Source organism: Agelaius tricolor, unplaced genomic scaffold (assembly GCF_023055355.1).
Source record: "Agelaius tricolor isolate 1412-34295 unplaced genomic scaffold, bAgeTri1.0.p SCAF_1, whole genome shotgun sequence".
Taxonomy (NCBI): domain Eukaryota; kingdom Metazoa; phylum Chordata; class Aves; order Passeriformes; family Icteridae; genus Agelaius; species Agelaius tricolor.
The window spans coordinates 72,341,491-72,359,529 of record NW_027269261.1 but is presented as its reverse complement, the minus strand read 5'-3'; the positions used below and the strand labels follow the sequence as shown (position 1 = coordinate 72,359,529).

General features: G+C 42.2%; 1 protein-coding gene across 9 annotated transcripts in view; it reads right to left on the bottom strand.

Moving 5' to 3' along the window:
* ITSN2 (intersectin 2) overlaps positions 1–16,166 on the bottom strand; it is an 80,726-nt gene extending 64,560 nt beyond the window's left edge. For 4 of the 9 annotated variants that reach the window (XM_071439665.1, XM_071439718.1, XM_071439707.1 and 1 more), the window contains exons 1-2: positions 15,693–15,826; positions 2,747–2,810 (exon numbers count right to left, since the gene is read on the bottom strand). In XM_071439665.1, the coding sequence (XP_071295766.1) occupies positions 2,747–2,777 (31 nt within the window). In that variant the 5' untranslated portion in view covers positions 2,778–2,810; positions 15,693–15,826. Of the gene's footprint in view, positions 1–2,746; positions 2,811–3,276; positions 3,459–15,134; positions 15,159–15,350; positions 15,494–15,692; positions 15,827–16,018 lie in introns of those variants that run through there. The other 5 variants (XM_071439680.1, XM_071439739.1, XM_071439673.1 and 2 more) reach the window with 5 other exon arrangements.
* Positions 16,167–18,039: the final 1,873 nt, after the last annotated feature.

Genomic DNA, 18,039 nt, shown 5'->3' with positions numbered 1-18,039 from the left:
GAGAAGGAAATGCCTGGAGTGGCTCTTTGATAGAACTGGACTCCACACAGATAAATGTCTCTTATCCATCTGGTGCTGTATAAGAAACATGCTGCTCAGCCTTGCCTGTTCATATAAAATGTCACCATAACCTTTACATTTTGCACGGGATATAAATTTATAAAAATCAGCGGGTCTGCGCTGAGTTCCAGAAAAATCAACACCCACTCTTTAGTCCTGCTTTCCTCTTTGAATTTCAGCTTGTTAGTAAGGCACCCACAAAGGTCACCTTGGACAGCAATGGAGAGTTAAAGGGAGTTCCTTTCTGGGCACTGTGTCCTTTCATGACTTTAAAGAGAGGTTTATCACAGCAGGTGCCCCCAGAGCACACAACATTTACACATGGCCAGCTCCCAGCACAGCACAGTGGCCACCAGGCACATGCCAGGCTCAGGACCCTGCTTGGCCAAGGTAAGTTCTGAAGGTTCCTCAAGCTGAGGAAGTTGAGTCTCTCCACAGGAGCTGAGTCTCTCCACAGGAGCCCCACACACAGCTCAGTTCCCCTTCCTTCTCAGGATCCTGTACAGAGCTGCTTTCTCTGCTTAGGCTGGTAAATAAAGTGTCATGGCATCTCCCACTTGTATTTGTTTGAGGCTGAGTATCATGCTTTGAACCCTGCAGCTCTCAGAGTGTGTCACATAATCGCACACTTGTACACATCCCCTCACTTTGCTGTAACACTGAACACCAAAAATAACCCAGAAACGGAAACTACTTCATGCATTACGCTGCTCATGAACTAAAAGCTAAGTACATTGTACCTTGGTAAGAATAAGAGGTTTTTTTTCCACAGAAGGAACCCACTATTTCCCCCAGTGGCATACAAAAGGGAAGGGTCAATGCAGTGCTAGCACAAAGGTGAGGCAGGCAGCCAGTGCTCCCAGGCTGCAGCAGTGCCTAATGGCTTGGTTGCCTCACACATCACCTCATTCTTCATCTCATGCTTCAAGTCACTACCAAGGTCTAGCAACATAATTAGAGGTTTCCTGCAATGAGTGGCAAATGCAGGTGAACTACTTTGAATGCAACCACTACAGCAGTGCTTGTAAGTGGTAAGCAGCAGGGAAGAGGAACAAAGATTAGAGAACTTCAACAGCTCAGTATTTACCTAAAAATCACATTAAAACTTGTTTAAAACACCTGACTTGTTTGAAATTTTACCAGTTTTGATAAGAAATATGACTGCAAGACTCCACAGAGTTGACACAGTCATCCAAACTACTCTGTGAGGAGCAACAGCTTAACTACTGCCTGGTGGCTCTCTTCCCCCTGCTCTTCCTCTTACTGTGCCTTCCAACACAGTAAAATTCTGAGAGGGGAAAGGCAGCATCCCCTGACACCACTCCTTTTGAAAGTGGAGACAGTACTGCCCAAGGGATTTCAGATCAAGGATATTCCCCTAAACTAAGGCTTCTGAGAGCAGTGTATGTGGTCAGCACTGACAGCACACTTGTCCAACAGAACCAAGGAATAAAAAGCCAAAACTAAAAGACATCAAATAACTTATGCATACACCACAGAGACAGCCAAGAACATAAAGCTGTATCTTCTCCAAAGAGAGCTTCTGACTGTTTATTTTAAATTAAGAAGCAAAAACCATATGGCAAAAAAAAAACCCAAAAAAAAAACTTCCATTATGTCCAATTAAGTGAAAAAAAAATTTGGTCTATAGGATTTCCCCTAGTATTTATTGACTCCTTTAACTTGGCTTTTATTGTAAGGTGAAACAAAGTCTGGAAAAAACTGCAGCTGACTGTATATTAAAAAAAGTATTGATTACACAGATTTTTTTCTAATGAAAAGCCTTACACTTATATGAAACAGGTTTGTAGGTTTAATGAGAGGTTTAATTTGAAATCTGAATGTTGTTCTGGGGGGAAAAAAAACCAACCCAAAAACCCTTTCCCAATTTATCTCAATGACAATTTTCTAAATTAGTTAAAGACCTCCCAGTCCTGCAGTAACCTTCACAGACAAATGAGATAAATACTCATTCCTGTACCTATGTTTCTAGTTTTATCAAGAAAAATACTCTTTATCAGGAGTATCTGAAGTACGAAACATTGCTTCTATACTTGTATTTTCATTTTGGCCAGCTCTGTAAATAACAACATGTAAATGTCAAATTTCTCTGCAGGTCTTTGCAAATCATGCCTTCACAAATAAGCCTCCTCTAAAAATAAAAGCTCCATCCCATACATATACAGAGGAACAATTTTAAGGTTCCAACTCTCATGTCTTTGAAAGGAAATCACCAAGAAACAAATTTAAAAGTTTCTGTAGTGCAAAGAGCACAGTCAAGAGGAAAACGCTTTTTCTCTTTTTATTTTTGAGAAGGACTGATTGTTTTCATCAATGTCACAAACTGCTTGACACATTCAAATATTTTATTTAAAATAAACAGCGTAATGGACCATAATGGAACACACTTTGTGCCGAATTACATAACAGAAAAGGTATGCAAGTTTAATCAACTATTACTTAGCATATTCCCTGCCTGAAGTCAGGCAGGCTCCACTACAACTCGCACATTCCTCAGCGCTGTAAATGCCCCGGGATTGCCATCGCAGCCCAAATGACACTGCAGTGATGCTGTCCCCTCCCAGCCCACGGACAGAGATCGCATCTGCAGCAAAGCACCAAAACCCACAGACAAACAACAACCCCCAAACCTCCAGCCCTGGCTGAGCACCCCGGAGCCACTCACCATTCACGGCTGCGGGAAACTGAGCCATCATGGTCCCGACTGCGCGCCGCTAGCCCTCAGCCATCTGCAACATGAAAACATCGTGCATTAATAATGCAGCAAGGGCAGCGCCCGGCCCCGCTTCGACAGTGAACAATGCCCGGCCGGGGCTGCTGCTGCTCATCCAGCGGCATCTCACCGGGGAGGGCTGGCGGGATCCTTTTTTGGCCTTTTTTTTTTTTTTTTTTTTTTTTTTTTTTAAACAGCGTATGCAGTGCAGTCTGAGCCTCGTGTCAGTTCTTAAAGGAAAACAGTACCAACTGTTGGGAGCGATGTGCACAAACAGCTCCCGGCTGGCTGGGACACGCGGCTGAGCCCCAGCACATCCCTGCCAGCGCTCCCCGGTAAATATTGTGCGTTTCACTAAACAAAAAGTTCAGTGCTCAGCTCGGTAAGCCAAAGCTGCTGCTGAGCGAAGCGGAAAACTAATTGTTATTCAAATTCATCCACTCCAACACTCCACGCACTATTAACAAAGAAAACACTCTTACATGATGTGTTCTGAAGAAAGGGCTTGTCCCAAAAAAATCTGTCATCAGCCAGTTTTGCAGAAGCAACACAATGAAGTTATTCCTTCTCCTGAGCTGCTGCATAAACACTCAAAAGTAGCATTTAAATGGAGTCTGAACAGAATTTACTTTCATAATAAATATCAGAGTACTAAGATTTTCCTTTTCTAGTACACATTCTTTCAAGTGTACCCATATAAAGAATTCTTTAGAACTGCAAAATGGTCACTAACAATTATCTGAGGGAAAAGCATGAACAATTCACTGCTTTACAAATATAGAACTAAGACAATGAAGTGGGCTTGTGCTTTGGATGAGATAATTTTACTTAAATACTGAAATTCATACATCATTATCATTGTGCTCTCTGTGGAGAAACTACTGTACAGGATGAAGCTAGAAAAATGAAATATTTATTTTAATTAAAAGAAACATGAATCACATCTTGCCCACCCCCTTTTCAGACACCAAACCTCCTACCCACACACATACACAAAAAACCCCTTCACCTCAATACAGGCATGCATTTTAACATTAAGTACAGAAATATCACATCCTCCATACTCCCTGCAAAGAAACTCCTGCACATCTCAGCACCAAATCACACAACTGGAAAGCACTCCAGTTCCACCTGAGGACAGGAAAGCATTTTTGTATCTATTGCACATTTCTTCAATAAAATTAAAAATGTCTGGGATCAGTTGTTAACAATTCTTTCTCTATATATAGTTCACATCATAATTATACATAGATATTTTTTGGCTACACACACATGTATACATATGTATTTAAAGAAACTAAATGGAGTGGTTGGTGAGTCCAAATGATCCCTCACAATGACACAAGGTATCAACCACAGAAAGATGAAAAAAGGAAGCATGGAACTGTTCCAAGACATGGACCTACCAAGCAGCCTAGCAAGAGACACTTGAGATCTATAAAGAGCCTTCCTGAAATGTGCTGCCAATGTTGTAAAACATTTCTACAGCACATTTCTCTACAAAAGCTGTTCTGTCAAGGAGGTCTAAAACAGAACCTGAAACCATGACACAGAAGCAGGATGCTGGAGAACACCCCCAGAATCAGCAGACTTCTACCTTCATGTGACTTGTTCCACATTTAATCTTACTGGTTAAGTGTTACATATTTGATCTTTGCTCCAACTCATTTTAGTCTCTTAATTTCAGGCAGCTTTTAGGTTTTGGAGGGTTTTTTTTAATGAATAATCACAAAAACATAGATTATCCCAAGTTGGAAGGGACACAAGAGGTTCACTGAGTCCAACTTCAGACTCCACACAAGACACCCTAAAAGTGATCCTGCCTATGTAAAGAGCACTGGCCAATATTTCATGAACACGAGCTGGGGCCATGACCCCCTCCCAGGGGAGCTCCCTGGCATGTTTGCCCCCTCTGTGGAGAACTTTTCTTATATCCAATCTCAATGTGCTCAGATATGGCTTTAAGCCATTCCCTCGTGCCCTGCTACCAGGAGAGACCAGCACTTCCCTTGCTGCTCCCATCATGAGGAAGATGTAGTCAGCAATGGGGTCACCCCCTCAGTCTCTTCTCCAAACTGAACAAACCTCACATCCTCAGCTGTTCCTCAAAAGTCTTGCCCTCCAGTCCTTTCACCATCCTTCTTTCCCTCCTTTGGACATATTCTGGTATTTTTATATGCTTCTTACACTGTGGGACCAAAAACTGGACACAGTACTTGAGGGGTGGCCTCCCAGCACAAGTCAGATAATTATCAGACAATACAAGTATACTGATTAACTCTTAAAGCCCCAGATCTTAAGATATACTTTTTAAATACTTCATACAACTCACAGTTATACAGTAGCATTTTGCATGGGTTTTGCTGAAATGGTTTGTGTAGATTGAGCTTTCAAAATCCTCCACTGCTGAGCACATGAGTGGGAGAAGTAACCCAGGCAGCTTCATGCACACCAAATGGAGAAACCTCTTCTCCTCATTTTAATGTCCCTAGAGTCATAACTATACCACATTTTAAAATCAATCTCAACTGAAAACTTTTGAGGACTTTGATGTCACTTTTGCTGGGTGAAGGTCATTCCTATTTATGAAGGCCCTGCATCTCTGGAGGACACGTGTTGCTGGTTCATTTTCATCAGCAAAAATAATGAACATCCCTGCCCAAATTATCAACAGGGATTTTTCAGTGTGCCTGAAAATTCCCCAAGCCTGGGCTGAACCAGCCTGGCAAATCTGTGCTGGGTGTTGCCATGTAGATGAACCAACACCTAAGGTCCAAAACCAGGGAACTGCCCAATGGGTCTGTACTGAAATTTAATCACATCACACATTACAGCAGTGTGATGTGATTAAATCATGATTTAGCTCTGTTGTCTCACTATTATGTCTATATGCAGACCTTGTGGCATTTCAAATAAACACTAAACTTGAAGGGAACCAAAACCTCCTAGAGTAACCCCTAAAGAAGAAAACTATGACCTTACAGAACCAACCAAAAAATCATAAATGGGACTTTTGCAGGATTTTGTATCTCACCAGCATTGGGAACGCAGTCTTATCCCTTTGCACAGATCCATTCAGACACCAGGACTACACCAAGCACAGATACTTCTACAGTGACAGCTTCTCAATTGTACCAGAAAGTGAAAAAAGGAAGAATAAAAGTATTGCTGCAGTATAATTTCCCCTCAATTTTTTTTTTTAAAGAAGGAGGAAACAGCCCAGTAAACTTGAAATCTATGCACATTTTTCAAAAGTCTGGAAAAACAATCCTTCTCAATGAATGGAGCTTGCCCTCAACAAGTATTCTGACTTCTGCATTTCTCCAGCACATCCCAAAGTCTTGGAGATTATGCATATATCAAAACTAAAAGCAGCTTATTTTCACAAATTGCAAATAAAGTTGCTGCAGTCACCATCTATAAGGATTACAAAGGTGTAAAAACACCTTAAGCCTTTAGGACACAAGTGTGAGCCACTGATTTTCCAAGGGGAATCACAGCAAAATATTCTCATTTTAAGACAAACTTAGACTTTTTTAGATAGATTCTGATATCTTTTAATCATTAATGGAGGTGGAAGCTGTACACTTCCAAGGACCTTTTTTACACAATGTCATATAGAAATGTTCACTGAAGAAAGAAAATAAGAATCAAGAAAATACTATAACCAGTGTCCCAAACAGATGATATGGATGAAATCATGGACATTGCCACCAGAGCATTTCACAGAAAGTTGTTTCTGCAAAATGCTCTAGATGTGCTTGGTGAACTCAGTTATCAGTTGTAAGAAACCGTGGCAGACAGTACAAAATCCATGGTGTAACAACAGGATCAAACATCCTTACAAACACTGTAGATGACATTAAGTCCTGCTGCCATTTAGGGTGAAAACAGGAAAACTTGGATCTCACATTTAAACAGCAGAACAGCAAGTTCTTGTAAACAAGCCATCTGACTAGCCCAAATCTTTAAAGCCCTAATTGTTTTCACAAACTGACCTGCCAGACTGCAACTTCTGTTCCCTCTCTCAGTGTTCATTATAGTTGATACAAGTGCAGAAAAGAAATGAGGAGATTGCAAGGAGCAGGGGGCACATCAGGACCATGCTGAAAGCATTAGAAAACATTAGAGCTGGGCAGATTGCAGGAGAAAGGAAAAAAGCTTTTTGTTTTTACTATCATAGGCATATTGCCATTTTATGAAGGGCGGCCTCACCACAATCTTTGTTAATATTTATACTTGAATCAATTTTTTTTTCCAAAACATTTCTCAGAAGAACCACAGCCACATAGTTTTAGTAGAAATGAAGGTCTGGTGCACCAGGTTCTCTCTGGAAGAAAGCAAATCCCATGGAAGCAGCATGTGTGGTCACACCATTACTCTTTTCCTTCTCTCTGTGGCAGGAGGAAGATATATTGCAGAATTTTGCTGCAAGAGCCAATTAGCAAGGACAGGGACTGCAGCACTAGTTACCTGATTTACTCTTTGCAACACCTGTAGACCTGGACAACACAAAGACAACTCATTATATTTGCAAAGCAGTGACACTGCAATAGCCCATGTAGTTTGCTGCTTTTTTTGGAGTACTCCCTTAAAAATGGGACAATAAGAAGCATTAGTAAGGCATTATGAAGCAGCACAGACTGTAACTTCTCTTTGTCTTTCTGTTCAAGACATACTGGTATGAGAGTTTACTGATTAAAAAAAAAAAAAAGAAAAACATCTCAACATTGTGGCAGGCCAAGCATTTATCTCCTTTATACAGTACAGTTATACACAGGCACATGGCCTTTTCAAAATGCACTGTGGCCAGCTTACAAAGTCCACCCACTCTGATAACAGATGAATGACATCAGTGACAGAACGGAGGAGTTGACTGTGGGTAGCACATTGCTGGCTCTTCCTGCTCCCCCTGCTACTGTAGATAACAGTACTGAAAGCCTCAGTTAATATTTTGATATTAAAAAAAAAAAAAAGTCTTAAACATTTTACTTCTTAACCCTAGGGTATGAAGCCCCTTCCTTGTTCATTGTGAAAGAGAAACTTCCTACACAACAGTGAGCTCATCCAGAGGGGGCAACAAGGCTGGTGAGGGGCTGGGAACACAAACCCTGTGAGGAATGGCTGAGGGAGCTGGGGTTGTTTAGTCTGGTGAAAAGGAGACTCAGGGGTGACCTTATCACTCTACAACCACCAGAAAGGTGGCTGTAGTCAGGTGGGGTTGGTCTCCCTCTCCAGGCAGCAACTGGCAGAACCAGAGGACATAGTCTCAAGCTGTGCCAAGAGAAATACAAGTTGGATGTTAGGGAAAAGTTTTTTATGGAAAGAGTGATAAAGTTCTGGAATGGCCTGCCCAGGGAGGTGGTGAAGTCACATCCCTGGATGTGTTTAAAAAAAGACTGGATGTGGCATTTGGTGCCACAGCTTAGGTGAGGTGTTAAGGGCTGGGTTGGACTCGATGATCTTGAAGGTCACTTCCAACTCAGTGATTCTGTGATCCAGACAGAACACAAAAAGTATTTTTCTGACAAATACCTTTCTGCCCACCTTGCTTGACTAATATGCTTTCTGAACTTACTGACCATCCAAAATACAAGGATCTCTCTTTCTGTTCAAAAACCAGAATTGTGTGGTCACTATTGCTGGGCTTACTCTGTTTCTTACACAGCTGCTCAGCTGTGAAAGCACCCATTCAAAGTGTCAAGACACAGTTCAGCTCTCTCCTCTCTTTCTGGAGATTAAAACTGGTCTTTCCTTCCTCCTTTCTAGGAGAAGATTTCTCCCATTTTATTTTTAATTCTCTACATTAAGGCAGAGACCTGCAGGTCCCTCTCTGTCTGTCCCTCCAGCTTCAAACCTTCTTTGCAAGGAAGAAATTGTTCTGAGGGAGAGAATCAGAATCCCACTTCAGGAAGCTCACTATTTAATTCCCTGGCCCTTCTCCCAGGAGACACAAACTTCCTCAGGAAAAGATGGAAATTGAATCCAGCTCTGTCACGCCCTGGGAGAATATATTCACTCACCTGATCCCAGACAGACATCACCACCTCTGCTTGCTTTGCTTAGAAAGGAAATGAAAAAAAACCCAAGAAGTAGAGGGTATACTATTTATAAGATTTTTTTTTAAAGGCTCTGAGCTTCTACCTTCAAGAAGCAACTCTAGGCTGCATTTTGTAACCTTTCCAGAGAGCTGAGTGAGATACGCTTGCTCCTCATGGGGTGGTAACTTAAAATACTCTTGTGTTTTTTGGGGTTTTTTATGCTTCCTACTTTCCAATTCACATGACTCCACACTCCATATGCCTTTTTTTAAAATTCTGTTTTAAAGTACATCAATTCTCACATGTAATCATTTGCAAGCTTTGTGCAAGCACCCTTAAATGCTGTTTGGTGAGGTCCACACACCTTGAAACTTGCAGTTCTCCACTTTCACACTGTAACTCCTAATATATGTCAATGGGGACTTGGGCAAGACAAAAATATTTGATGAGTTGTCTTCTTTACATTGTTTTCTTACTTCAACCAAGACTGGAAACGTGAGAGCATATTACTTTTAAGCTTATTCATTTAAAATCTTGCCACCTTAGAGGAAAATTTTAAGCCCACTCCTGTCCTTCCATCAGAAGCACAAGTAAAATGCTAACAGAGAAAAAAAAAAAACTAACAGAAGAATTCTTAATGTTATTTTCTTCTTATGATAGAAGAGATGCTGCTTAACTTGCTGCTCAGCTTTCAGACACAGATAACAGTGCAAAATACATAGAACATCTAATGGGCTGCTATAGCAAAGCATGAAACAAAAGATATGTGAGAACTCTTCTGTGCTCAGCAGAGAACAATCTTTGAGTATCTGTAAAACCAATAAAAGTAAAACATTCAGTGAGACTGGATTTACAGTTTAGGTATCTGCTTTCAAGCTGGACAGGTGCACAAAACCATCAGTTTTAACTTCTCAAAACTGAATGAGATGACAAGCAGAGAGGAGAAAGCCACAAGAAGCCTTTAAAGCACAGAAATGGTGTTTATCTCTGATGAATCAAAAAACAGGGAAACCTTGTGGGAGAAGAAGCAAAGATTAGCATATGGCAGTCAAAACAGGAAAAAGTAACTAGGTAGGAGTATTTTAGTTGGATAATGATGGGTAAAAATGCATTCCCCAAAGTGACACAGAAAAGTGTGGGTGTAATGGAGATGCCCCCCAGCACAGGGGCTCTGGGACCAGCACACTGGTTCTGAGCTGGACTCAGCACACAGGCAATGTGGCACAGCATCTCCCACCTGCCCCAGCTGAAGACTCCTGCTTCTGACCCCACTCCCACCCACAAGTCACATCCATGCTCATATTATCAAGAACAGTCCTTCAAATCATCCAGCTGAAATGTGGTCTCTTAAACCTCTAGCACAGAGCTCTAGAGCACACAGTAACAATGTTCTGACCACCAAATTGAATTTCATGATCTTAGAGAATCAATTATCTATCGCTCATGTTAAACAAACATCTCAATATCATGTAAAATTCCAAGGGGCAAATGTATCTCAGTCAGAAAGACACATGTCCTACCTTAAAGTTGTAAGAGTGTAGTGGAAAAAGCTAGGAAGTTTTAGCTTTTGATTAGTAAAATTCTCGAACTTTGAAAGATAAGACCAAAGTATTATTTAGACGTGCTCTGATTTTTTGATAGATTTATTAGTATAGCCATAATAGGTAATTTTTTTCCACATTCCAATTGTAATATTTTTAGAAACAAAGAAAAGTTAACTCCCATTTCCTGTTCTTCCCTTACTTCATGTGTATGCCGTTGAATCACTAACTGCAGATACTGCTCATGACTGATGCCACAGCATTTCACAAGCTCCACTTGCATCAGCCTTGAACATTTTCACTAGTAGAGCCAGCTCAGAATTATTATCTGCTACTTCTGAAGCAGCAACATCCCGTATCAAAGTGTCTCAAGTCAAACTGTCTGCGCTCAGAATCGCTGTTCCAAGGAAGCGGTGACTTTTCTGGATCAACCACACCTTTTCAACTCTCTGTAACTGCCAAAATGTTTAAAAATAGTTCTCAGATACTTGTCCTCTATTAAGTAACTGCAATGCTTTGTGCTGCTACTGTCATCGTGTTACATCATTTGAATTTTATGTGTTGTTCTGAAAATAAGAGTTACACAACACTGTGCTCACGTATATATTAATGCTCGATCCATTGTTTTAACTATAGGATCCGAGTAACCAGCATGGGCAGGCTCTGTTCCTATACTGACAAAGTTCTAAATACTCTCAATTTGAAGAAAAATGACACTTCACCAGCTCCATTTTTACTATATAATTTTTATGTGACCTAATCCTCACCTTTACAACATTTGGTGCTGATGGCACAACAATACCAGAAAAACTAGTTACTACAGTCCCTGCATCATCTTGCAAAGGGCAATAAAACAATGTATACGTAGAAGTAAGAAGAACAAAGAACTACTCATGAAATAGCCTCCTGTTTGTTTTCTAAAGACTTATCCTTAAATAAATCTGAGAATAATAATAAAAAAAAAAAACAAAAAACCCAAAAACCACCATCCTGATAGACAAGTGAATTAATGAAAGCAGCAGCACTATAGTAACCAAGCAACCAGGATGCCTGAATTCTTAGCTTGCCTTTCTCAGAGTATGAGACATGAGTAAACTACTCTGATGAACCCCATCACCAACATGAACCAAGCTTAACAGAAGGGTGTCCTTTGCAATGATCTTAACTGAATATAATATTCATAAAAAGCAGGCAACCAGACAGAGAAGGCACAACCAAATTTAGTACCCTCAAGGGAGAGAAAGACTGCAGTATGTTTGAGTGCCTATATTAGACACCAGAGGATCCACATGGCTGAAGGCTGGTCTAAATATACTGACCACAAGAAAAAATTCAACACAGGCTCACATCTGATCAAACTCAGACAGCTAATGCCACAGAAAACAAGGCTTCCCTGCTTACAGCTGGCTTAAAATTTTGGCTTACATTGGTCTGTCACTGGAAGGAACTTACACGTAGACATAAATCTCCCAGTTCTATACTGATCAGGAGTCAGAATACCAGAGAGAATTCAGCTACCTGCAATATTTGCAATTAAGCATTTGAAAATTTCAGGATCACTTAAAACAGCTGCTTAGCCCTTCCAGAAATCCAACCAGGAACTCTAACATGAATGTTTCCCTTCAAAATAGTCTGATGTGTCATCTACCACCAACCAGGGCACACAAGAAAAATGCAATTTTAAAAGGTGAAGTTAAAGAGTGATAGTATGTTTCTAAAGGTAAGAGGAATACAGTAACAACCCTACTTCACCCAATATCTAGGTCAACCTCTGAACCTCGAAGTATACTTTGTGTTGTTCTCCTGACAAGTGGTAGTGCTTGAAATAGGTCAGTCCTTCATAAAATGAAGAGGACTCTACAACTCTATCTTTGTTATCTTTATAACCACCAATCATCACTTAAGACAAAAAAGCCTAAGAAGGGTAACTGACTTTCCCAATCAGTCAGCCACATAAAACAAACCTTCCAATCCAAGCAACACCCCAAACTCCGTCAGCCAACTACTGCTCTCATGATTTTCACAGAACAACTACATCAAGGTTCACCCCAAAACTTAAAAACATGTCAGGATCCATCATCTAATATCCTTTACCAAAAGATTTAACTTTGCACTGGACTGAAAGCAGCTTTTGAAAGTCAAAATAACTTTAAAATATGTAAATAGAGCATTTGCATACATGTGCATATGGAACAAATCACAGCCCCAGTGCTGCCAGGAACACTGGCTAATGTCACTGTAAGACTAAACTCTGTTAATTTTGGGAGGTCTTGGTGACTGGTCAAGGATCCTGGTGACTTGAAAAAGGCAAACTGAAGGCAGCTAAGTCTCACTTCAGTGCCTAGAAAGATTATGGAGCAAATCATCCTAGGACCCACCTACAGATGCTTGAAGAAGAAAAGGGTGAAGGGAAATGGCATGTGGCTATTGAGGACCAACCACACCTGACACATCTCATCTTTGAGATGATTGGCCCTCTGAACAAAGACACAGCAGCTTGTTTTGACACCACAAAGGCTTTTAACAAGATCTCCCACAGTGTTCTTACAGCCAAACTGGTGGAATATAGTTTGAAAAAGCTGACTGTAAAGTGGGTGGAAAACCTGCCTGACCAGCAGGGTCCAAGGGCTGTCCTCAGTAGTCCCAAATCCATCTGGCTGGAACAGGTGATGCTCCCCAGGAGCTGCCGCCATGGCCAGTATTGTTTAATGTCTTCCCTGGCAGCCTGGGCAAGGGGGTGGGATGTACTTTGAGTCAGGGTAGGTACCAAACTGGAGAGGGCTGTCCAGTGAGTTTTTGGGATCTCCACCCTCAGAGATAATCCCAACACAACCAGACATGGCTCTGAGTGACCTGACCTGGCCATGCTTTTCATAGGGTTGGACCAGATGATCTCCAGAAGTCCCTTCAAAACAATATTTTTCTGTAACTACATTTGAGGTAAATAAAAACAAATCGAATCAGATAAAAGCTTTTTAAAAACTGAAATAGTGGAGGTATTTCCTTTCAAGTGAAAATAGGCTAGAAATTAACATTACAAGTAAAGATGTCCAATTTTTGAACCAGTTTTTAAAAAGACAAAGAGAACAGCTCTGGCCTTTAAAAGAAAAATCTCATTAAATGCTTTTTTCACATATTTTGCATGCTAATCAAATTAAATCTTTTGAAGCAACAGTAGATAACCTGTTAGTTAAAAGTCTGCAAGTAAATTATCTCTCAGACCAGAGACATCTGTCTCAATTTGTGACAGGAACTAATCTGGACTACATTGCCTTTCAGGAACTAAACCCACAGTATTTTCCTGACAGATGCCTTTTCTCAAAGGCTGTAAAGGTTTCTGATAACACCCCAAGCAAAGCATGCACATCACCTTTCACTTTCCAAATGCTGCCTCATTTTCCTCACCAGCTCCTGACAAGCAGCTCATTGAAGAAATACTATCACCTACAGACTTAGCTTCATTTTTCATAGCTTGCTACTTTCCTATGCTATTAAATTAATTCACTTTTCAACATTACAGACTACAACAGAAATATCTGTAAAAAAAACTTTACTGTAAGTACTCCTGTGGTACAAATCACTGTAATACCTGAGTCTCAATAAATAAAGCCTTATCAAAAACACAGATCAAAATCATCCACACTCACTTTCATCTTGATCTATCTCATTCTGCCTACAAGAATGGTTAAAAAAATAAGTATCCATAAAGCTTGGGTGCTTTGACCAGCACCTATGGTAGATAACCCCATTATTTTTATGATTAGCCCAACCAGACCATAGGTACCCCATTTTGTTATTGTTACTGCTATGGGAACATCATCCTCTCGGTTTCTCTTACAGTGACTGCTACAACTCAGCCAGGGATTCATCCTGTACCCCAGATCTTGTACAGATGGAGGAGAAAAAAAGTAAACGCAATTCCCTCAGGATAGTAATTAAAAGGATAAGCATATTCACTTGATCTAATTTAGGCATCTGAGTTAAGAGGCTAATCTAACAAAAAATTCTGTTCAACAGAGAGCACGGAGCAGCCTAAATCCATGTCTGCAGGCATCACACAGTTCACATCACAGGGAGCCCTGAGTCTGAGTTAAGGTTTCTCTGAATCCTCAGAGGTATGGTGGTGTGAATGCCCCTCCCAGATGAGTCACACTGAAAAAATACACACAAACAAAACAGGGGAGGTCGAGTGGAAACAAGGTAACAAAAATGAACCAGATTTGGGAGGAGAATGAAGCCCAGGCAGCTGCTTATCCAATAGTTCCTAGCGCTCCTTACTTCTACATGTCACCGTCGCACAAATATACATATTTGTTACAAGCCAATTTCAGATGAATGATTAGAAGTTCTTGAGAGCGAGCAAAAATTTATGCAGCACCGATGTAACCTAGAGCACATTCTGCTTCACACGCCCTCCGAGCCTTCCTGTGCACACTCCGGCCACCACAGGCCAGCACCAACAGCAAACGAGCTCAGAAAACATCATTTTCCCAAAAGAGCAACGCACAACAGAGGGCAGCCTGGACACAAGGGCAAAGAAGCTTGAGACTTCTCATTCCCGTGCTTAGATGGGGAATTTCCGACTGATGTTTTAAGAGAACCGCTGCAAGAATAACTTCAGAGAACGCAGGCACTATCTTAAAGCAGGATCTACTTTCGAGTTCTGCGATGTGACAGATGTCAAAGCCCCAACTGGCCCGAAAACCATTTACTGTATTCAAAATGGTACCTTAATGTTTAGGAAACCGAATCACGTACCTCAGCCTCATTTTATTCTCTGAATTACGACATGCCGCGGTGAGAAGTCGAGACCGAGAAAAGCCAGTCTATTTACAGACAGAGCAGTTTGCAAACTTTAACTGCAGAAACCAGCTGGGTTTCTCCAAACCCCGCATTTTCACAGCTAACCAGACGGAACAAAATCACCATCACCACAAGGAGCGGGGCTCTACAAACGCGTCCGAGTCACCTCACCTCGGCAGGGGCTCCCCCGGGCGCTCCGGGAGCTCTCTGGGCACGGGCACCGCGATCGCTCCGCTCGCAGCGCGCTGAGGGAGCGCGGGCGAGCAGCGGCAGCGCCGGCAGTGGGAGCCGCCGCCGCCAAAGCCAGAGACACCACCCCCACCCAAAAAAAGAGGAGAGGAAAACAAAAAAAAAAAGAAGAAAGAAAAAAGCCTACCTAAAAAAAAAAGAAAAAAAAGAAAAAAAAATAGCCTAGATTCAGCTAAAGAATAAAGGACAAGTAAAGCGGCTCAAAACAGTGGAGCCCGTAGCGCCCGCGGCCCATGCCCCCCGCGCCCCCCGGCCCACCGGTACCTGTTGCGCTGCCCCGAGCGGCGGCTCCGCCGGGCCGCGGCCCCTGCGCCTCCCGCGGCGCTCGGCCCCACAACATGGCGGCGGGGGCGGGGGAGGAAGCGGGGGAGGGAGCTGCCCGGGGCCGGGCGCCGCCGCTGCCAGGACGGGGCTCTCGGAGCCCCATGGAGGGGTCGCTATGCCCGGCAGTGCAGCCCCCGGGTCTGGGCTGGGCTCGCCAAACAGTGCCGCGGTCCGGGGATGTCGCACCGAGCTTGTCGGTGCCTTTGCTATACGGTAACAGCTACTGCTTATAGAGCTGACAGAGGATTTACCCCGTCCTTGCTCACCTCTCTCTCACTCGATTCCACCCGCTGCCTCCTCATCTGCTCCATAGGTTACCTTTGCTTTAGCTTTCCGGCTGTACCCCAGCCCTATCTCTACTAGAAGCTGAAAAGCCGAGGCCTCTGTTCTGCACGGGCAAAGCTCCCAGAATAAGCTAATTCTTCCCCCTGGGAGCAGGTAAGAGCACCCTTGGTGCTTGTCCATGGGAAGGAAGCGTGTCCCGCTGGGACCCCACAGCGGCGCGGAGGGGGCTGCACCAGCAGCTGAATTGGGCTCACGCCAGGCACTGCTCGGGGACTGAAACACGTAGGATTTCAGGGGTTTATCTTTCCAAAAATTAAAGAATCCTGTAGGAAGGCAACACGTCGAAAATGCCATAATTTTTAACCACCAAACGTTTTCCTTCTCCAGCGAGGGGATCTCGCCGCGCGCAGACGATTACAGCACTTTTCTGCTGTGCTTTTGCTGGGTAGATAATAATCACCTATCACCTTCGTACAGCCCAGATTTTTCCACTGACTCATTCTTCTGGGTTCCTAATGAGCCTTTTCCAGATGGTTACACCTTCTATCATTCACGGTGATTCTAGAAGAGTCACGTTCCTGTGCCATGCAATGGCTGTGGCCACATCCTAGCACTTCCACGGGCAGGATTTGGGCTTACACACCTGATGTCTGCATTTGCTGTTGCAGCTGCCACATTGCACATCAGGCATTTACCCCTTGTGACCTCCTCAGCCCTCATCTGATTCACTGCTTTTGAAGATATAGCATTCTCCTCCCTCACACTGGGCCCAAAAACATGCTTTGTATTTTTATCCTATGAACAGACAGCAACCTCAGCTTTGATGCACAGATATTTGCTGTGTAGGTGGATTAAAACATGTGTTATTCAAGGGGCCCAGGTGGCCCTGGCCTGTTTTGAAGTCATCTGCAGATTTCATAAGCAGTGCTTCATATAATTCCAAATAATTATTTGGGATAACAAAGCAGCCCTGAGTCAAGAACAGGCTTCTCTGAAGCCCAGTTAAAAAGTCTCTCATCTGACATTTTTCACTTGAATTACTTTATAACACCTCTTAATTCACAGCCTTTAATCTGTTTAGTACACATTATAGCGATACAGTTGTAAATGTGACTTTGTTGTGTTGGCAACACCTCCAGCCTGCTCTGGACTGAAGACAAGTGCTTGCAGCAGGCATAACAGTTTACAGAAACACTATTGTAGGAAGGATTAAGATAACAATAAACCAGATAAACATGTTTCTTCTCGAAAGACAAAATTGATCACAATAATGATTACAGTAGTTAAGGATTCTGAGGGCAATGTAAAAATCTGTGAAGGAAAGTCTCTAAGAACAGGTTAGGCAGATGTTGAAGGAGTTTGGTAAATACAGTTGATTGTGCCTTGAACATTGAACTCGGTGACTTTTCAAAGAACCTCACAGTTCCTTTCTTCTGTAATTGATGTTACTGCCACATCCCACACGCAAATGAACTTGGGCCATGTCTGTGCTTAACCACTGGCTTAGAGGTGACAAAGTTCATAAAGCAGGAATTGCATAAAGGATGTTGGGATATCTGATTCCGTAAATATGACAGATAGGGAATGAGCTGTCTGCTTTATTAAATGTGAGATCCCTATAGGTAAGCAATGTACCTCAGCTGGGGTAACTACACCTCCTCCTTTGAGACAAAACTGAAGCCAGGAAAATCACAGAATAGTAGCATAGTTTGAGTTGGAAAGGACCTTTAAGGGTTATCCAGTCCAAACCCCCTGCAATAAACAGGGATATATTCAACTAGATCAGGTTGCTCTTAGCCTGGTCCAACCTGGTCTTGAATGTTTGCAGAGATGGAGCATCAACAACCTCCCTGACAGTGTTTAACCCCCTTCATTGTAAAAAAAAAAAAAAAAAAAAAAAAAAAAAAAAAATCCTTCTTTATATCTAATCTAAATCGATCCTCTTTCAATTTAAAACCATTACCCTCTCTCCCACTGAAATAGGCCCAGTGAAAATACTTCC